Source organism: Rhinatrema bivittatum, chromosome 8, assembly GCF_901001135.1.
Source record: "Rhinatrema bivittatum chromosome 8, aRhiBiv1.1, whole genome shotgun sequence".
Classification (NCBI taxonomy): domain Eukaryota; kingdom Metazoa; phylum Chordata; class Amphibia; order Gymnophiona; family Rhinatrematidae; genus Rhinatrema; species Rhinatrema bivittatum.
The window spans coordinates 220,682,113-220,702,653 of NC_042622.1; the positions used below are offsets into that span (position 1 = coordinate 220,682,113).

General features: G+C 46.5%; 1 protein-coding gene across 2 annotated transcripts in view; it reads left to right on the forward strand.

Annotated features, from left to right (window-relative positions):
- Positions 1-13,052, forward strand: part of PLPPR3 (phospholipid phosphatase related 3) — a 13,781-nt gene extending 729 nt beyond the window's left edge. Inside the window, exons 2-9 of one of the 2 annotated variants that reach the window (XR_003858341.1) lie at positions 3,706-3,813; positions 3,959-4,144; positions 5,685-5,814; positions 6,245-6,440; positions 6,582-6,639; positions 7,304-7,477; positions 9,229-11,769; positions 12,487-13,052. Coding sequence is in view for 1 of the 2 variants with exons in the window: in XM_029613905.1 (XP_029469765.1) it covers positions 3,733-3,813; positions 3,959-4,144; positions 5,685-5,814; positions 6,245-6,440; positions 6,582-6,639; positions 7,304-7,477; positions 9,229-10,557 (2,154 nt within the window). In the remaining variant the exon portion in view is untranslated. Of the gene's footprint in view, positions 1-3,705; positions 3,814-3,958; positions 4,145-5,684; positions 5,815-6,244; positions 6,441-6,581; positions 6,640-7,303; positions 7,478-9,228 lie in introns of both variants that reach the window. The other variant, XM_029613905.1, reaches the window with a different exon arrangement.
- The last annotated feature ends 7,489 nt before the right edge of the window (positions 13,053-20,541 follow it).

Sequence of the window (20,541 nt, forward strand, 5' to 3'; positions counted from 1 at the left end):
ATCTCACCAGCAGCCAATAGTAATTGCATTAACACTATCTCAGGTTACTGACCAGGACTTCCCAAACGTGTTCTGCTGACCCCACAGCCAGTTCCATCAGGTTTGCAGGACATCCACAAAAGAAATGTGCATATACTGGGGCTCCGATGTATGTACATTTTTCTCATGCATAATCATTGTAGATATCCTGGCTGTGGGGCTCCCAAGACAGGTTTGGAAAGTCCTGGGTTACACACTGGGTTACTTATTCTCACGAGTTACACGAGTATGATCAAATTTGACTTAATGACTAGAGAGGGACATTAAGTAAATCTACAACTCTAGCTTTAAACTTTAAAAAAGGGAGACAAATAGAAAAAAAAAACTGATAGGTGCAGCTACAAAGGTTAAAAGATTACATCAGGCATGATAATTGTTTAAAAGCGCCATCTTGGAAGCCCAGTCCAGATGTATTCCACACATTAAAAAAGATGGAAGGAAGGCCAAATGACTGCCAAATTGATTAAAAGGTGAAGTGAAAGAGGTTATTTTAGCCAAAAGAACTTCTTTCAAAAATTGCAAAAAGGATCCATCTGAAAAAAATGGGAAAAAGCATAAGCACTGGCAAGTTAGATGTAAAACATTGATAAGGTGGGATAAAAGAATTTGAAAAGAAACTGGCTGTAGAGACAAAAACTCATAATAAAAACTTTTTAAAAATATATCCGAAACAGGAAGCCTGTGAGAGAGTTGGTTGGATTGTTAGATGATCGCGGAATTAAAGGGGCACTTATGGAATATAAGGCCAACACTGAAAGACTAAATGAATACTTTTCTTTGGGGTTTACTGAAGAGAATGTTAGTGAGATACCCATATCAGGAATGTTATTCAATGGCAATGATTCGGAAGATCTGAAGCAAATCACCGTGAACCTGGATGATGTAATGGGGCAGATTAATATCTAAAGAGTAGCAAATTGCCCAGACCGGATGGTATACACACCAGAGTTCTGAACTTAAAAAAACTGAAATTTCAGGTCTATTACTAGTAATTTGTAACCTGTCATTAAAATCATCCATTGTATCTGAAGGTTGGAGGGTGGCCAATGTAACACCGATCTTTAAAAAGGGATCCAGGGGTGATCCGGCAAATATAAATCGGTGAGTCAGATGTCAGTGCCAGGAAAAATTGTTGAATCCATTCTAAAGAACAAAATCACAAAACATATAGAAAGACATGGTTTAATGGTACCCAGCCAGCACAGATTTACACAAGAGGTTGATAAACATGTGGATAATAGTGACCAATGGAAATAGTGTATTTGTATTTTTAGAAGGTGTTTGACAAGGCCCCCCATGAGATACTCTTGAGAAAATTAAAAAGTCATGGGATAGGAGGTAATGCCTTATTGTGGATTGCAAACTGATTAAAAGATAAGAAACAAAGTAGGACTAAATGGTCATTTTTCTTATTGGAGAGAGGTAAAGAGTGGAGTGCCTCAGGGATCTGTACTGGGACCGTGCTTTTTTTTTTCCCCAATATTTCTTTATTAAGGTATACAGCAAGAACATTGCAGTCAACACATAAAACTCCAAAAAAAAACCTGTGCAGTATATCTACAAATATTTTCATCCACTACATCCCTTCCCACCCCATCCCCTTTAACAGAATCTCATCAGCTTAACAGGGTATACTTCCCATTATTCAAGAGCCGTAACTATATTAAGACAAAATGAAACAGGACCGGTGCTTTTTAATATATTTATAAATGATTTGGAAAGGGGAACAATGAGTGAGGAGATCAAAGTTGCCGACACAAAATTATTACGAGTTGTTAAATTGCAAGCCAATTTGTGAAAAGTTGGAGGACAAGTGCTGCACATGAGGGAAAAGTAACCCCCATATGATGTTAGGTTCCATATTAGGAGTTATTGCCTAGGGAACGTATTTAGGGGTCATAGAGGACCATACTTTGAAATTCTTGGATCAGTGTGCAGTGTCAGTCAAAAAAGAAAACAAAATGTAAGGAATTATTAGGAAAGAAATGGAGAATGTCAGAATACCTTTGTATCACTCCATAGTGAGACTGCACCTGGAGTACTGTGTGCAATTCTGGTCACCGCATCTCAAAGAAGATAGAGTTGCACTGGAAAAGGTACAGAGAAGGTCATCTACAATGATAGAGGATTGATAGATTTCCTTATGAGGAAATGCTGAATAGGTTAGGGCTGTTCAACTTGGAGAAGAGATGGCTGAGGGGGGATATGATAGAGGTCTTTAAAATAATGAGTGGAAAAAAATGGATATATGTAAATTATTTACTTTTTCAAAAAAAATACAAAAATAAGGGGACACATCCTGAAGTTATTAGGTGGCACATTTAAAACAAATGGTAGAAAATTATTATTAATTTAACACTCAAATAAGCTCTGGAATTCATTGCTGGAGGATGTGGTTAAGGCAGTTAGTATAGTTGGATTTAAAAAAATGTTTGGACAAGTTCCTGGAGGAGAAGTCCATAAATTGTTACTAATCAAGTAGACTTGGGGAATAGCCACTACTTATCACTGTGTTAGTAGCATGGGACCTATTTACTGTTTGGGATCCTGCCGGGTACTTGTGACTGGATTGGCCACTGTTGGAAACAGGATGCTGGGCTTGATGGATCCTTGGTCTGACCCAGTATGGCAATCCTTATGTAACATTTCCACAAGCTTCTATGAGTCCCTTGCGTTACACTATCTTGAGACTTTGTGCTGTACTAGAGTATGCCTGTGTGTCACACTAACTTATTTCCTCATCTTTCATTAGCACACTCCTGCACATTACATTAATTGTGTTGCTATAACACAAATCCTCACCTGTGTTACACTACCTTGTGTTACTCTGTGTTGGTTAGAGCCACTGCTGTTAATCATTTCTGTAGCATTACTGGATGCACCTAGCGCTATACAGATATGCATAAGTGATAATCCTCACTCCAAGGGTCTTATAATCTAGTCAAGAGACACGAGAAACAGAACCAGGTGGGCTTTTAAGTAAGATGTGTGCGAGGAAGGGGCTCCTTTGTCTAATAAAGTAAAGCTGCAAGAATTCAGACCTCCATCCCTCTAACGCTCTGTGGGCCCTGTTTATTAAGTATTTTGCCCATAGTCAAAACACAGGGGAAAGGCAAAATGTGAGGCAGGTGGAATTCTAGAAACCACGAATGTCTTCAAAGCAACCTTTTAATGTCTGGGTACTTGCCAGGTTCTTGTGGCCTGGTTTGGCCTCTGTTGGAAACAGGATGCTGGGCTTGATGGACCCCTCGGTCTGATCCAGGATGGCAATTTCTTATGTTCTTATGTGCTACATACAGACCAGTTTTATACCCAGCATTAAAACTGACATACAAGTAAAGTTACACCACTTATTAAAGTAATTATGCTTGGCTCAAAACCCCAAGCTATTGTCCCGGAGAGCTTATCTCTGAAACTTAGACCCAGACTGCTAAATAAATCAGAAATTTGCTGAAGGCACAGCTCCCCCATCAGAACAGGTGAAGATGCAGGAGAACCTGAGCAGCTCCCGCTAACCCAAGTGATTCCCGGGTGTCCCCCTCCGCGCCCTGCTGACACGCGGGGCCCCCCTATACCTCTCCACCCCATCCAACCAGCAGTGAAAGGCTTTCTTTAATGGCAGAAGCAAGGATTACAACATTCACGGTCTGTTTCCCTCCACTCCAGTTGGCAGAGCACAGGGGCACCAGCGCCATGATCTCAGCCAAGGACAAGACAAAGAACAAGGCTCCGAAGGACAGCATGACCCTTCTGCCCTGCTTCTACTTTGTGGAGGTGAGTACCCGGCTGTTTGTGGGCACACAAGTCCTCAAGCTAGGGCTTCTGTGCAAGTCAGCCGAGTGGGTCTGAGGGTGGCGTGGCGCATCGTCTCCTGATCCCCCCCCCCCCCTCCCTGGCTTCTCTCTTCCTGCATTTCCAGCTTCCAATTGTGGCCTCCTCCATCGTGACCCTCTACTTTCTGGAGCTGACGGACCTTTTCGCCCCGGCCAGGGTGGGTTTTCAGTGCTACGACCGGGCTCTCTCTATGCCCTACGTGGAGAGCAACGAGGAGATGATCCCCTTGCTGATGCTTCTCAGCCTGGCGTTTGCGGCACCCGCGGCCTCTGTGAGTGCACCAGGCGTGGCAGTGGGGGCATGGGGGTGATATTTCACATGTTTCAGGGCAAGAGCTGCTTCAGGGGGTAGTCTCGTACACACCGGCGGTTTAGAATGATTTGGATGTAAATCCCTTTGGATGTATCGCGTTCACCAGGCCCCAAAACCAGGTCACAGCAAGGTGCCCTGCACGCACTAAATCCATTTTGGGAGCAGGGTTTGAGCTGCCTAGATCTGTCTTTGCGTGGCTGCGTGCCCCTCATTCTATATACCCATGGGATTAGGTGTTAAAAGAGAAGAGTCGCAGGTTAAGGCCATAGCCTGTAACCTGGACAGGCGCAGTGCCCTGGGAATAAGCTTTTTCAGATTTCTTCCCAAACTCCCACTGTACTCTATGACACTCAGTCATGTCCCAAATTCCAGCCTGTGCTGCAGGAGACCAGGAGACGAGGGGAAAGGGGAGGGGGAATGAAGACAACTGGGTTCGTATCTCCCTCCCACCTTCATCAGCCGGTGCCCACTCCCCTCTTCACTGACTGATCTCCATCTCCCTCCCTGGCGAGTTCCCTCTTTGCCCACAGTGGGTCAGCAGCAGTAGCACCGCAGGGTCCCCCCCTCTACCACGCAGGGCCCGATCGCTGCTTTGAAGAGGGTGGGACTGACACCCATGGCTCGAGCCACCACCGCTGCCCTCCTTCCTTTTGCAGCCCAGTTAACACGGGGGGGGGGGGACGGGGACGACGACTAGGGTAGCTAGAGAGAGGCTGGGAGCATCAGGGAGCGTGTGAACGAGGGGCTGAGGAATGGGGTGCGTACGTGTGCATTGGTAACTGGGAGGCGAGGATCGCTGTGGGATGGGGGGGGGGGATGGAGAGGGGAAATGAGGGGAAAAGGGTGAGAATTAGGGGTGGAAAGCCATAAAGAGAGGGAGAGATGAGGAACAGAAATGAAGCAGAGACTCCCCCCTCCCCCCTTCCATCTCCCTGAGATCCCAGATCCTATTTCCTGTCCCCGACCTTCCCTCCTCCCTATCCCTGAGATTTCCTCCTCCTCCTCATCTCCCTCCCCCGCCCATAAAACTCCCAAAGCAACAAAATAAATTATACAGACCCTAAGCAAAGTTAGCAAATTATTTGATATGAAAAATTATTCACATTTTATCCTGACGATTACCTGGCATTTGCTAAGGGTGGGCTGGTCTGGCTGGTATATTTGTGTCTTGTTTTTTGATCATTTAGGGTTGGGTTGTTTGTTTTGATCATGAGTTTATTATGGTATGTGATGATGTGACCCGCCTACAATTGTGAATAGTGCAGGGGACTTTTTTTTTGTTTTTAAATCATAAGTACATGTGTCACAGAACTGATTAATCCCAGAAACCTTGCCGCAGAATTTTCTAACTGTTGTTGCAGAAGTTTTCCCGAGATAGGGCAGGAAAAGCAAGCTGTACTCCTAATACCAAGACCCTGCCCCATCACAGCATCTCGCAGCCTGTCCCCGTGCCTCCCCCTTTGCGTCTCTCACCGCCCTGACCCTTGCTCTTCTTACAGATCATGGTGGGTGAGGGGATTGTGTACTGTTTGCAGTCTAAGCTGAAAGGCCGCCGGGGGTCAGAAGGAAGCATCAATGCGGGTGGCTGCAACTTCAACTCTTTCCTTCGGAGAACGGTCAGGTTTGTGGGTAGGTTTGTGCGAACGATCTTTGGTGAAGCCGTATGGATGGGGGGGAGTGTTTAGTGATACAAGTCTTGGTCCTCACCTGTACAGCCGCTCCCCCTTCCATGACCACCTTCCAGAAATCTTGTTTTTTTTTCTACATGAGCCTTTGAGGTTTGTCTATCTAATTTTGCCTCCCCCCCCCCCCCAAATTGATTGATTTGTGGAAGATTATTTTCTTCTTTCTTCATTTTGATATAACCCAAGTCAGCCAGAGCAAGGGTTAAACCCAACAGATTTAGCAGGAGAATTACACTTCAGATAAGCTATAGTGACGTAGGGTGGTGGGGATCCTTTATCAGTCTTGTGTCACGGAGCCCAGGGGGCCATACAGGGGAGACATAGGAAAGGATTTCCTACTAATTCTCGTAACTCCGTTTTGGTTCGGTCTGCAGGGGTCCATGTCTTTGGACTCTGTGCCACAGCCCTGGTCACAGATGTTATTCAGCTGGCTACCGGTTACCATGCGCCATTCTTCTTGACTGTCTGTAAACCCAACTACACCTTGCTGGGCATCTCCTGCGAGTCTAATCCGTACATCACCCAGGACATCTGCGTGGGGCAAGACCAGCACGCCATCCTGTCTGCCAGGTACGTGCTTGTGTTGTTTACCACCAGTCCCCTCTTGATCCATGATGGCCACACTGTACAAGCGGCCTCACATTATTGCTCCAGCAGCCTATCAAGTGTGCAGCTCTGTTCTCTAAATATCTATTTTTCCCCCCCTTCTAGAAAGACCTTCCCTTCCCAGCATGCAACACTGTCCGCTTTTGCTGCTGTGTATGTCTCGGTGAGTTCACGGGCTTCCCTCTGTCCTCACTTCATTAATCTTCCCAACTCACCCGATGAGAAGTGCTCATTGACAGATGGTTGAACTTGGGACGGGGATGCTGGCTCGCAGCAGAAAGCTCCAGGCACTTTGCTTCCTCTCGTGTCGATGTATAGAGTCGAGTGAGCAGCTTGGAAGAGCCATCTCGTAATCCTGGGTCCTCATTCCATCTCCAGCCATCCAGAAGCATTCAGTGGTGAACCATGTACCATCTCTTTTTACACCTTCAAGACATAGTTAGGACTTAAAAGATCATTTTGATCTTTTCTGAAAGGGAGCAGCAGCATGATAATGAGGGAAACGGTCGGCCAGATTAAAAGGGGACAGGAATCTGCTAGTCGCTCAGTGCTGAAGCCCTTGGTTTGGGGCCTGAAGGTTCCAAGTTTACTTCCAGAGGTCCCCGTTGGGGAAGGTGAGAGGGCTCGGCGGGACAGCAGCACATGCAGGACCCTTGGGGATGTGGTAGTGAGGAGGGCTTGGCTCAACGATTACAAACCTTTTAGAGATAACTTTAGGTGATTTGACATCAGAGATGTGACCAGCCTTGGCTGGATGATGGCAAAGTGATTTCTTTTGCATTTATGTCTTCATGGTGAGCTCTGCTCTCTCTCTCTCCTCCCTCTAGATGTATTTTAACTCCATCATTTCTGATAGCACAAAGCTCCTCAAACCCGTTTTGGTTTTTGCCTTTGCCATCGCCGCCGGCATCTGTGGCCTGACGCAGATAACCCAGTATCGCAGCCACCCTGTCGATGTGTATGTGGGCTTCTTGATTGGCTCGGGCATCGCTGCCTACCTGGTGAGTAAGCAAACGGAGCGTCAGACCTGCTCATGCCCCTGGGCTTGGTAGAAGAGGATCCTCTGTTTCAGGGCAGTCAGACACTAGTAGAAACTGTTCGTGGGCAATGGAAATTCTGTTGCACTTTCCAGTAGTGGACGGATCACCCTGCCATATATGTCTCTCTCCTTTCTGCTCCTAATCATGGACAGTGTGGCTAGTGAAATTGGCACCCGGTTGGGGACTTATATATATATATATAATTTTAGCTCCTATCCATTGCATTTTGGTGTTTGTAAATGGGGACATTCTGTACACATCACCACAGCTTTAAATGCAGAGTATGCATGAATGTGCACTGTGCCTAACCCTCACTTACAGTTAGGGATCTTCTTTTTCAGTTTTAATTTTATTTTTCCCTGGAATTTATCAGTGTTTATTATAACAGAGAAAAAAAACGGGAGAAAAATCAGTGGACGTAGATTACTCTTATTTTTTTTTCCCCCACTGAAGTTCTCCAGCTTTTGTTCATTATAACAAACAGCTGATAAATCCCTGGGGAAAATGTAAACAAAATTGAACACCAAAACGTTTCCCATTTATAATCTGTCTTCCCATTGGGAAACAGAGTACAGAAGAATTCTGGATTGCCCAGACTTCATTATTTGGATTATAAAGAAAACCACAGTAACGTAATGAGTCCGAGAAAGTCCGCCGCCAAATCAAAGTTACGTTACTGAATGGGAAACTGTGCATTCCCCACCAAAGCGTAAATATTAGTAAGGAAATCTGTAACATGGGACATCCTTTATATCGTGCTCCACTAGCTGCAGAATCAACTCTGCTCCAGGATTGGAGCTTGAATTTTTTTTTTTTTTTCAAAATGAATGTTATACTTTAAAGAGGAAGGGATTAGGGAATTGTTCATCGACAGAATGACCAATTGAACGCCTCAGTTCTCTATTGTGGATAAAGAAACTTTTAAAACAATCTCATAAAAAGCTGTACATCACAAAAATCAATAAATAGCTCATTCCAAAAAATAAAGTACATTTTAAGCTGAAATTTGGGGGGCAGTAGATGGAACTGTGCTCTCTAATCCATCCCTAGGAGTTGTATTTTACACTGCGGGTCTATCCATCTCTCTAAGTGAAAGGGATGCAGCCTGTGAGTAGCAGATTCTTCTGGGCTGCAGAGTAGAACTGCAGCGAGCAGGATGGAAAAGTGAGAGAGATCCACAGTCACCACAAGAGTGAAAAATGCAAATAATAAATCATTAGCCTCTGTCCTGAAGACACCCCCCCCCCCTCACATGTAGAGGTCATAACCTCTCCTGCCCTCTGACCAGGCTCCAGAGGTGGGGGCCATCTGCTGGAACAGACAGGGTACAGAGAAGGAGTTTTATACCATACAAGCCAACTGCAGAAACACCTTCTTAACAGGGAGATGGAAGAGAATGCTAAAAGGTCTTTTCTCCATCTAAAATACACAAAAGTAAAGTTCTGGGCTAGTGAATGGTCACATTTGAAGACGGGACCCATCATATAACATCTTTGCCTTTGGCTAATTTTCACATTGACCCATAAAAGGTCCACCTGCAGAGAATCTTATCTCCTACAAAGGGGGCAGTTGGCTTGTTCTCGCCAATAGACTAGTATGAGACTTGTAGCTTTAATATTAGTTGTGTATTTCTGAGGCATTTCCTTTTTACTGCAGGACTAAATCCTTCATTTGACCTAAGTTTGTGACATGAATCATGTTTAAATCAACAGGCTTTCCATGCTGTTGGAAATTTCCAAGCTTCAGCTGAAAAGACCCCAACCAACCCTCCCACCAAGGATGCCCTGAGAGCTCTGACCCAACGAGGCCATGACTCTGTGTACCACCAGAATAAGTCTGTGAGCACCGATGAACTGAATCCCCAGCCACGGCTGGATGCTATGAACAGTCATGTCCAGCGTGAAAAGAACTCCTTGGGGAGTCTGAAACGGGCCAGTGTTGACGTGGATCTTCTTGCGCCCCGTAGCCCAATGGGCAAAGAGAACATGGTGACCTTCAGCAACACCCTCCCAAGGGTGAATACACCTTCCATGGATGACCCTGCCCGGCGTCATATGACCATCCATGTGCCTGTGGATGCTTCGCGCTCCAAGCAGCTCATTTCTGAGTGGAAGCAGAAGTCCCTAGAAGGCCGAAGTCTGACGCTTGGAGAGGAAGTAGCGTTGGCTCAAGCACATCGGAGGACAGCTTCAGAATCGGCAGGGCTCAGCATGGATGAAGACGAGCTCATTCCTCCTTCATTATACCCCACCGTGCAGGCTAGAAACACAGAGCGGAGCTCCATAGGGCCCAGAGTTTTGATTCAGCCAAGGCCAGGAGCCTCGCAGTTGGTCCACATCCCGGAGGAGAGCCAAGGAGCTTCCAACACCTCTCCCAAGGGCAGTGCAGCAGTTCGAGCCAAGTGGATAATGATGGCGGAGAAAGGTACAGCACAACGCACAACTAACCCTCCTCGCCTCATGCAGGTTATTGCCATGTCCAAGCAACAAGGCATGATGCCGGTGACTCCAAAGCACTCTGAGACCTCTTCCTCCTCCACCACGAGCAGCTCCGATTCCTCTCAGTACCGTTCACCTTCGGACAGGGACAGCTCTAGCATTGTTACTATTGACGCACATGCACCGCACCACCCTGTTGTGCACCTGTCCTCGGGCAATGGGCCCTGGGAATGGAAGAGCACACAGAAGAGAGCTGACAGTCAGGACACCTATGAGCTGAATGAATTGGGCAAGGAATACCGAGGCTTCCGTCCACCCAAGAGTGCTGGCATTTCCCCAGGCTCCTCCATCAGCGACATCGAGCCCGATGAGCCTAGCTTTGGAGGAGTATTAACTGGTGTTGCAGGCGGAGCTGTAATGGGGCCAACAGGAGCAATAGAGAGAAGGGAAAGCACTCCTGAAAATGTGCTGGGGACTTCAAGTCAAGAGTCCACCTTGAGAAGGAAAGCCAGCCCCCTAGTGGCTGGAGAGAAAGAAAGCCACACAGAGGGTGAAGAGAATTTTTACAAAAAGCTTCAAGCCAACCGCCGATTCAAGGAATAAAGGTGTAACAGCTTTGTGTGTGCTACAGAGCTGGGCTATAAATACTGGGCAATTGGGTTAAAAGCTGAAAACGTGTGGTAAACGAGGTGCTACAGCAAAGATTACGTTTTGCCAAATCTGCTTTATTATCCAACTGTGATTTAATAATTTCTGATCAAAATTTTCATAAAAGAAAAAAAGGGTCACCAAAAATGACAAAGTTCTTCTTACGCACGGTTCTTGGATGGAAGCACCGATCAATGATCGTGTACCACACGACAGCCCTTTGATTTCCAAGGGGGCTACAGATCATGCTGGGCTGAAGGGACCGGACTCTGCGATTGTCAAAGGAAGCGGCAGCACCTTATATGAGACTTCCTCCCTGCTGATGTTCGGAGCAGAGGCCATGATCTGTGGATAGAAGATTTCCTTCCTTTGAAAAGCTCTTACTCTCAGCAATCCAGCAGTGGTTAAGCACAAAGACCAATTCAAAGTAGCTACTGAAGAGCTAGAATTTAAACAGAAGTAAGAATTTTTCACAAAACGAGTAACTCAAGAGCGCTTCTTTGGGGCTCACAAGCACAGAATGAAGCGTATGAGAACGGTGCTGTTTTGCGCTTTCAGTGTACTCTAGACTGATTATGTGCCAAAAGACCTTGGAAACTAATGTAAAATATTTGAGAAATGGGAAAATACTTGAGTCACAGAAGAGGTGGCTTTTTCTGTATTGGGCATAAAATTGCGAGTGCTACGGGGCAATGAGACCTGCACTGGGGCCCCCAGGTTTCCTTCCTTACAGCAGCTGTAACAAAGTAAAAGGAAAATCTCAGTGCGAGTGGAAGTCCTTTAGCCTTTAATCTTTGCCTGTTGTGGTAAGGTTGGGCTCCACTTGCGGGAGATCCGGTGCTAATGTAGGAGACTGGAGACTTCACCTTGACAGAGGACAACCTGAAACTTCTACCAGCAGGACTTCATGTACCAGAATTCCCCGCTTCATAAAGCCTCACACTGCTGTCGAACATTCCCGCTCTCAAGACGGTAAAATGAAGCACATTTGAGAAGCGAGGCCTGGCGAGGGCCACAGCCTTCCCATGGTGCTGGCATGATCCCCTTGCTGCGAGCCCCTGCTGCAGCTGCTCCGTTTCTCTCCTTAGCATGCTCTTCCAGTGCTTGGATTAGGAATGTTGCTGGAATTTGTAAATATCTCATGGTCGGAGATCCAGCATGTGGCAGGTAACCCAAACCAGTCAGTTTCTCTGTTAGTTCGGAGAGGCTTTCCTGCTTCCTCCCAAGTTTTCCTGTATTTTTGCCAGCACTACACTCATTCCCCCACCCCCCAGCCGGTACCTCACTATGAGCAGGGGGACGGGAAATAGCCCTAAAATCTCTCTGGGCAGGGGGGAATAGCCCTGGTATCTCTCTATGGGTAGGGGAGCATAGCCCTGATATAGCTCTCAGGGAAGAGGGAGTGAGAATATAGCCTTGGTAGTTCTTTAGATTGGGGGGGATCTATAGTCTTAGTATATTCCTCAGGATGGGGGGAGGGATATTGCCCTGGGACAGCTCTCTGGGTAGGGGAGGGGAATATAGTCCCAATATATCTCTCGAGGGGTGGGGAGAAGGATATAGCCTAGCCCTGACATAGCATTCTGTAAAGGGGGATATAATCCTGCTATCTCTCTCAGAGCATGGAGAGGGAGGAGATAGTCTTGGTATTCTGTTAGGGCAGGATATAGCTCTCGGGGCAGGGAGAAGGGAATATGCAACTTTTTGTTTTGGGATGGAAAAGGCTTGGTTAAGGGAACTCGTGTAGTCTCTGCCTAGAGGAAACCACTTACAAAGTGTTCAGTCCTTCGCGGTTGACAAAGGTCACCCTTATGAACAGACTGAATGGACCAGAAAAGGTCAAATCACTCAACTGCCTGGTAACATTAGCATTTTTCCCCATAGGTTATGCACTTCTGTCCAAGCTGTGTGCGCCGAGCCTGTTCAGACGTGAAAGAGCTGTCTCAACAGCAATGGATCCCTTGGCCAAGCTGGCTGCCCAGTTTATTGTATTTAAGGATGTTTCAGACCACCTGCTCTTCTAAAAAGCAGTCCTTTTCCCACTTTGCAGTGACCCTTGGAGCTGCACCCAACATTATGAAGGGTAAGGGGGACTGCGGAAGCTCGGGTGTTACAGGGCATCCCCTCCTGCCTCACTCCACCCAGCCCAGCGGTCAGTCCACTCACCAGGGTGAGGGGATGGTGGAAGAGCACAGTTAACGCAGAAGCTCGGGTTCTGATCTTTCGTAGTATGCATGCCTTTGGCCACAGACATTTTCAAAACGGCCATCACCTGTTAGAGACTTTGGAGTCAAAAGCAAAAGTGCACGGAGAAGCCGAAACTGAGATTTTAGGGGTCCCCCATACTCCTGCTGCAGCTCGGTACCTTGCCTGACCAAAGCTTGGATCTCACATTCAATCTGCTGTCCAGTTGGTTGGTTTAGGGGTGTGTATATATGTGTGGGTGTGGGTAGGGGTCTTTTTTAATAAAAGAATGAAAAATGCTGTTGTGGTTTTTGACTGGGGTCCACACCCCTGGATGATGATGTGATTTGCTGTTCAGACACACATAAGAACATAAGAAAATGCCATACTGGGTCAGACCAAGGGTCCATCAAGCCCAGCATCCTGTTTCCAACAGTGGCCAATCCAGGCCGTAAGAACCTGGCAAGTACCCAAAAACTAAGTCTATTCCATGTTACCATTGCTAATGTCAGTGGCTATTCTCTAAGTGAACTTAATAGCAGGTAATGGACTTCTCCTCCAAGAAATTATCCAATCCTTTTTTAAACACAGCTACACTAACTGCACTAACCACATCCTCTGGTAACAAATTCCAGAGTTTAATTGTGCGTTGAGTAAAAAAGAACTTTCTCCGATTAGTTTTAAATGTGCCCCATGCTAACTTCATGGAGTGCCCCCTAGTCTTTCTACTATCCGAAAGAATAAATAACCGATTCACATCTATCCGTTCTAGACCTCTCATGATTTTAAACACCTCTATCATATCCCCCCTCAGTCGTCTCTTCTCCAAGCTGAAAAGTCCTAACCTCTTTAGTCTTTCCTCGTAGGGGAGTTGTTCCATTCCCCTTATCATTTTGGTAGCCCTTCTCTGTACCTTCTCCATCGCAATTATATCTTTTTTGAAATGCGGCGACCAGAATTGTACACAGTATTCAAGGTGCGGTCTCACCATGGAGCGATACAGAGGCATTATGACATTTTCCGTTTTATTCACCATTCCCTTTCTAATAATTCCCAACATTCTGTTTGCTTTTTTGACTGCCGCAGCACACTGAACCGACGATTTCAATGTGTTATCCACGATGACACCTAGATCTCTTTCTTGGGTTGTAGCACCTAATATGGAACCCAACATTGTGTAATTATAGCATGGGTTATTTTTCCCTATATGCATCACCTTGCACTTATCCACATTAAATTTCATCTGCCATTTGAATGCCCAATTTTCCAGTCTCACAAGGTCTTCCTGCAATTTATTACAATCTGCTTGTGATTTAACTACTCTGAACAATTTTGTGTCATCTGCAAATTTGATTATCTCACTCGTCGTATTTCTTTCCAGATCATTTATAAATATATTGAAAAGTAAGGGTCCCAATACAGATCCCTGAGGCACTCCACTGTCCACTCTCTTCCACTGAGAAAACTGTCCATTTAATCCTACTCTGTTTCTTGTCTTTTAGCCAATTTGCAATCCATGAAAGGACATCGCCACCTATCCCATGACTTTTTACATTTCCTAGAAGCCTGTCATGAGGAACTTTGTCAAACGCCTTCTGTAAATCCAAGTATACTACATCTACCGGTTCACCTTTATCCACATGTTTATTAATTCCTTCAAAAAAGTGAAGCAGATTTGTGAGGCAAGACTTGCCCTGGGTAAAGCCATGCTGACTTTGTTCCATTAAACCATGTCTTTCTATATGTTCTGTGATTTTGATGTTTAGAACACTTTCCACTATTTTTCCTGGCACTGAAGTCAGGCTAACCGGTCTGTAGTTTCCTGGATCACCCCTGGAGCCGTTTTTAAATATTGGGGTTACATTTGCTATCCTCCAGTCTTCAGGTACAATGGATGATTTTAATGATAAGTTACAAATTTTTACTAATAGGTCTGAAATTTCATTTTTTAGTTCCTTCAGAACTCTGGGGTGTATACCATCCGGTCCAGGTGATTTACTACTCTTCAGTTTGTCAATCAGGCCTACCACATCTTCTAGGTTCACCGTGATTTGATTCAGTCCATCTGAATCATTACCCATGAAAACCTTCTCCATTACGGGTACCTCCCCAACATCCTCTTCAGTAAACACCGAAGCAAAGAAATCATTTAATCTTTCCGCGATGGCCTTATCTTCTCTAAGTGCCCCTTAGATGCACCTATAATGCAGGGGTAAGGGTACATGCCTCAAGAGCCAGTCTCCAAAATAAAACCATCTCAAGAGCTCACCCTAGCCCAGTGGGAAGGGGATTGTGAAGAAAGGGAGTTTTGAGGGGTTCACTCTCTTCTCAGAATCTGAATTCAGTGGAGCCCCAGGTATGTACCTTTTATCAGCTCAGCTGTAGCTTCCCCCCTCCGCTGCCTCTTCTCTTGACTGGTTTCTGAGTCTTTCAAAAAGTTATTTATAAAAAACACCAGCCACTGATAGCACTGGTGACCTCCCTCCCCTCCCCCCCCCAAAAAAAAACCAAAACAGTGCCCTCTGCACCCCCGTCTCCTCAGGTGGTTCAATTCTCTTTTCTTTCTCTTCCCATTGATTGCTACTAATTACATATTTCAGCAGATTCCGAGGGGAGGAGGCCGACTTCCCTTCCAGCTGGATTCCCTTAAACTTGCTAATATCTGCCTTTTCAAGCCAGAAAGACTTCCATCTGCAAACCCAGAAAGGAGTAATTACAGCCTGTTTCCTTCAGCGGCACAAAGACAGAAAGGGACCGAGCTCCTCTGGGACTCCCCCCATTCCTCTGGCACTGAGGGCTGCTTGTTCTCTTAATTCAGCGGATGGGGGAAACCTCTTGCAGCCAGGAAGGAGGGGCGGCAGCGGCCTGGAGCCTGGGCACTGCTCACTCACCGTGGGCTTCTTCATCACTCACAGTCTCATTAGAAGGGCATTTTGAAAAGGGGTTTTTACCCAGCAGGTAAGATGGGACTAAGTGACAGCCGCTCTCTCATCAGATACTGTCGCTGGCACTCGCTCTTAACGGCCTTAACCGTGGGCGTGTTTAGGTGGAAGGAGGAAAACAGCGGGCGTGGATGGTGTTTCTAAAAATATAAGCACTAGTTTGGCACACGTAGCGGATGGAAAAGTGCAGAGCACTCGAGGTGCAAACTTGTACCCATTCTAGTTTTCAAAGAGAAAGAAACGTGGGTAGTTTTTATACAGTGCGCATGGTAAAAAATAAAAAAGCAACCACCCAGCTGCATAGTTTGCAACTAGTGGAGCTGTTTGAGATCACCCCTTCCAAACCAAGAGCCCTGCTTCAGTCCGGGCTGTGCTGCACAGGTCCATTGCCTACATCTTCTTAAGAGGTCAGGGCGAGGAGGGACTGCGGCTCACGCGTGAGAGTAGGAAAGAGGCGAGAGGAAGGCCTGAGCCCCCGCCCCCCGCTCCAGCCCCAGCCCAGTGGTAGCGAAGGAAAGCTTTCAGCAGTCTCCGGCGCCTCACCCCTCCCCCAACGCTAGCGCTTCATAAAGATTCATGCAGCGTTGGCACAGCACTTAATCGTCGCTTTGACTCAACGATATAAATAAACTCCCCGAATTTCTTCTGCTGCTGCTGGAACTGGAGGTCTGTTTATGAGGATTTGATGCAAGCTTCAGCCAACAGCTCCTGCCAACGGCGTCACCTCCAGTTCCCACCTCTGCAAAAGTAAAACCTCCACCCCGCCCCCATCCCAACCTCACCCGGTTACAGCCACGGCAACTCCCCCCCCCCCCCCGGTGACAACGCTCTCGGCCACAGCAGCTCCGCAAGGACAGCAGCTTCTCAGCAGCTCGACTATTTGACATCACACAGTCACCCGCCCCCAAGTCCAAATACCCCCAAACCTCCACCCTGCTCATACAGCACCCAACATTTCCAACCACTGATGAGCATGTGTATCCCTGTGTTACACAGCGCTGCGGGGCATTGCATCCTTCCTGAAAGGCCCGACAGAGGCTGTGATCTAATGGGCCACTGCTCTCATATGCTCTACTGAGGCAACCTCCCTGCCTAACGCGCACCAGCAAGTTTGTGATCGGACAAGGCCCGGTTACATCAGAAAAATCCATATAAATGCTGCGGGGGGCGGGGGTAGTTTTATGCATTACACCATCAAATGTGAAGATATTAATTTACCATGGCACATGGATGACTGGCTCATCGAGAACAGTTGGGTACCAGGTTGATTGTCTGGATGACTGGTGACTGGCTTGGCCTGTTGGGATGCCCGACTACTGCACAGGAATGCTAAAGACACACAGGAGTCCAAAGTCCCTAAAGATTTGCAGATAATGAGTCAAAAAAAAAAAAAAAAAAGGTAGCAATGATGTCATCAATGCAGGGGAAATTATAGGACAGCAAGAAAGCACTTTGGAAACCTGTTTGAACACTTATGAGACACATGGCAAGGTACTGCTGTTTGCATTCCAAAGTCAGTTTATTCTGAGGTGGAACCTGTAAATTTGTCAGAGCTTAAAAGGAAATGTTTATGAAGCACTACATGAGCGCCAGCAGGTAGAGGAGGAAGGCTGGCCGATTCATGGGTTGGGTCCTTACCTCCACCGACCGTCACGAGGCACAGAGCGGTGTGGTCCTCCCAAACTCTCTCTTTTTTTTGCTCTTCAGGTATGACGGTTTCTCCCTCCTCTGCATCCAGTCTCATGCTGTCCCCCATCAGCCTGGCAACTTCTCTGCTCAAATGAACAAATGAGGGGGATATTTAGATCAGAGCCTGCCAAGCAAATCTTAGCAACAAAAAAAACAGAGGCACATGGCACAGTGTTCCTCAATTTTGAAGATCTGGGCGGAGGGAAAAGTGCAGAGACCTGTCAGAACCTGGGCCACCTGCAGGCTAGAGAGAAAGGCAAACAAGTTTCCAAAGGGAAGAGCTTAGCACAGGGGGAATATATTCTGCCACTCAGCTTTAGACCTGACCCTGATTGCTCCCATGACAAGATCAATAGCTGTGATTGTTTCCTAGACCTAATGCAGAACCCTCTCTGAGACCATGGGCGAGGATATTGTGCCTTTTCCCTCCCCCCCCCCCCCATCGGCACTTTCTCACATAAACACAGCTAATTAAAATGATTAATGATTTCACACTTCATTTCATACTTTCCTCTGGCTTGTTTCCATAGAAACAGGCAGCCCTTCCATGTATTCCCCTCACTCCAAATATCAGTTCCTGCACTCACAAGAGTTTCGGGCCCATCGCAGTGGCACCTAAAGCCTTGGATCAATGGACAGAAACGCCGCCTGCCTTCCAAGAAAAAGGGTGCGGCATGAGAAATCTCTAAAAAAAAAAAAACCCCTCTTTCCTGGAAAAGGGGGCTGGTGTAGACCTGGGCTCTCATGTAATGTCATTCCCTCACATTCCTCCAGAAATGCATTTCATTACAGCTGGGGGAAAAAAAAAAAACCAACCCAGAACATTGCAAGGAATGGCCAGAGGTTAAAAGGGTGATGCGCACAGACGGGAACCAGATCCACCCCTGAGAGGGACAGAGGAGCACATTTCTCTTCCCTATCACAGCCAGTTGGCAGTCTGCCCCCCCTCCCCCCCGACTAGCTCCACACAGAGACGGCATGAATGAATGAATGAGATGTTCTTACTCTGCATCTGGCCTTCACAATGTAAAAAAAAAAACGAGGAAGACACACCAGCCAAATTTTAAAATATTTGAACAGAAAGAGCCATACCCACATTATTGCCAAAGGGGAAGTTGCAAAGAGGCACCAGGCCAGGTTTCTATAGCAACACTGGGGCCAGATTGCTCCATGTGCAGGTGGGGGAATGTTACACCCCAGGGACTGAATGCTATCTGCAGCCAGAGGCATTTGCACAGCAACCAGACACGTACTCCCCCACCATTTTATCACATGGAACCAGGGAGCTGTGCTGGTGTGAAGAGGTCACTGCTGCAATCACTGCACTCCAGGCAGCAAACCCAGCCCTCAGCCTACAAGCAGAGATCACCGCTGCAATCAGGGGCGACTGAAGGCAATCTGCTGCCTGAGGCGAGGGATGAAATGGCGCAGTGCTGATGAGATCACCAAGAGGGCCAGGGCAGGGTGAAGTGACTTGCCCGAGGTCACAAGGAGTGGCAGTAGGATCTGAACCCTGGCTTCCCTTGTTCGCAGCCCACTGCTCTAACCACTAGGCTATGGCCTCAAATCTTTGGGCCTGTTATTTTCTTGTTCTCAGTCTTTGGTGTCCCCACTAGGGGGCGCCAGAAAAATGTTTAATGGGGGCGGCCTTTGGCCACCCCACCCCCTGAGCCTAGAAATAGAACTCCTCCATTCCCTATCGCCTGCCTCCCACCCTTCTCCAGGATCTGCCCCCTAGTGGTGAGAGAGGTTGGTGATTGGTGGGAGTCTGTGAGTGTGAGACACACTCTCTCTTAGGGCTGATACAAGGGTATTAGATGCCCTAGAGAAACCTTACAGCCTTTCATCCCCCCTTCCCTCCTCACACAATTAAAACTTATGCATTCTTTTCCATTTTAAAATGTATTAACCACTTCCCCAACCTAAAAAGGCAGATTGCATATGGAAAATAGAAATTCAAAGTTTAATCTTTTGAAGTAAGAACATAAGAACATAAGAAATTGCCATGCTGGGTCAGACCAAGGGTCCATCAAGCCCAACATCCTGTTTCCAACAGAGGCCAAAAACCAGGCCACAAGAACCTGGCAATTACCCAAACACTAAGAAGATCCCATGCTACTGATGCAATTAATAGCAGTGGCTATTCGCTAAGTAAACTCGATTAATAGCCGTTAATGGACTTCTCCTCCAAGAACTTATCCAATCCTTTTTTGAACCCAGCTACACTAACTGCACTAACCACATCCTCTGGCAACAAATTCCAGAGCTTTATTGTGCGTTGAGTGAAAAAGAATTTTCTCCGATTAGTCTTAAATGTGTTATTTGCTAACTTCATGGAATGCCCCCTAGTCCTTCTATTATTCGAAAGTGTAAATAACTGAGTCACATCTACTCGTTCAAGACCTCTCATGATCTTAAAGACCTCTATCATATCCCCCCTCAGCCGTCTCTTCTCCAAGCTGAACAGCCCTAACCTCTTCAGCCTTTCCTCATAGGGGAGCTGTTCCATCCCCTTTATCATTTTGGTCGCCCGTCTCTGTACCTTCTCCATCGCAACAATATCTTTTTTGAGATGCGGCGACCAGAATTGTACACAGTATTCAAGGTGCGGTCTCACCATGGAGCGATACAGAGGCATTATGACATTTTCCGTTCTATTAACCATTCCCTTCCTAATAATTCCCAACATTCTATTTGCTTTTTTGACTGCTGCAGCACACTGAACCGACGATTTTAAAGTATTATCCACTATGATGCCTAGATCTTTCTCCTGGGTGGTAGCTCCCAATATGGAACCTAACATCGTGTAACTACAGCAAGGGTTATTTTTCCCTATATGCAACACCTTGCATTTGTCCACATTAAATTTCATCTGCCATTTGGATGCCCAATCCTCCAGTCTTGCAAGGTCCTCCTGTAATGAATCACAGTCTGCCTGTGATTTAACTACTCTGAATACTTTTGTATCATCCGCAAATTTGATAACCTCACTCGTCGTATTCCTTTCCAGATCATTTATATATATATTGAAAAGCATCAGTCCAAGTACAGATCCCTGAGGCACTCCACTGTTTATCCTTTTCCACTGAGAAAATTGACCATTTAATCCTACTCTCTGTTTCCT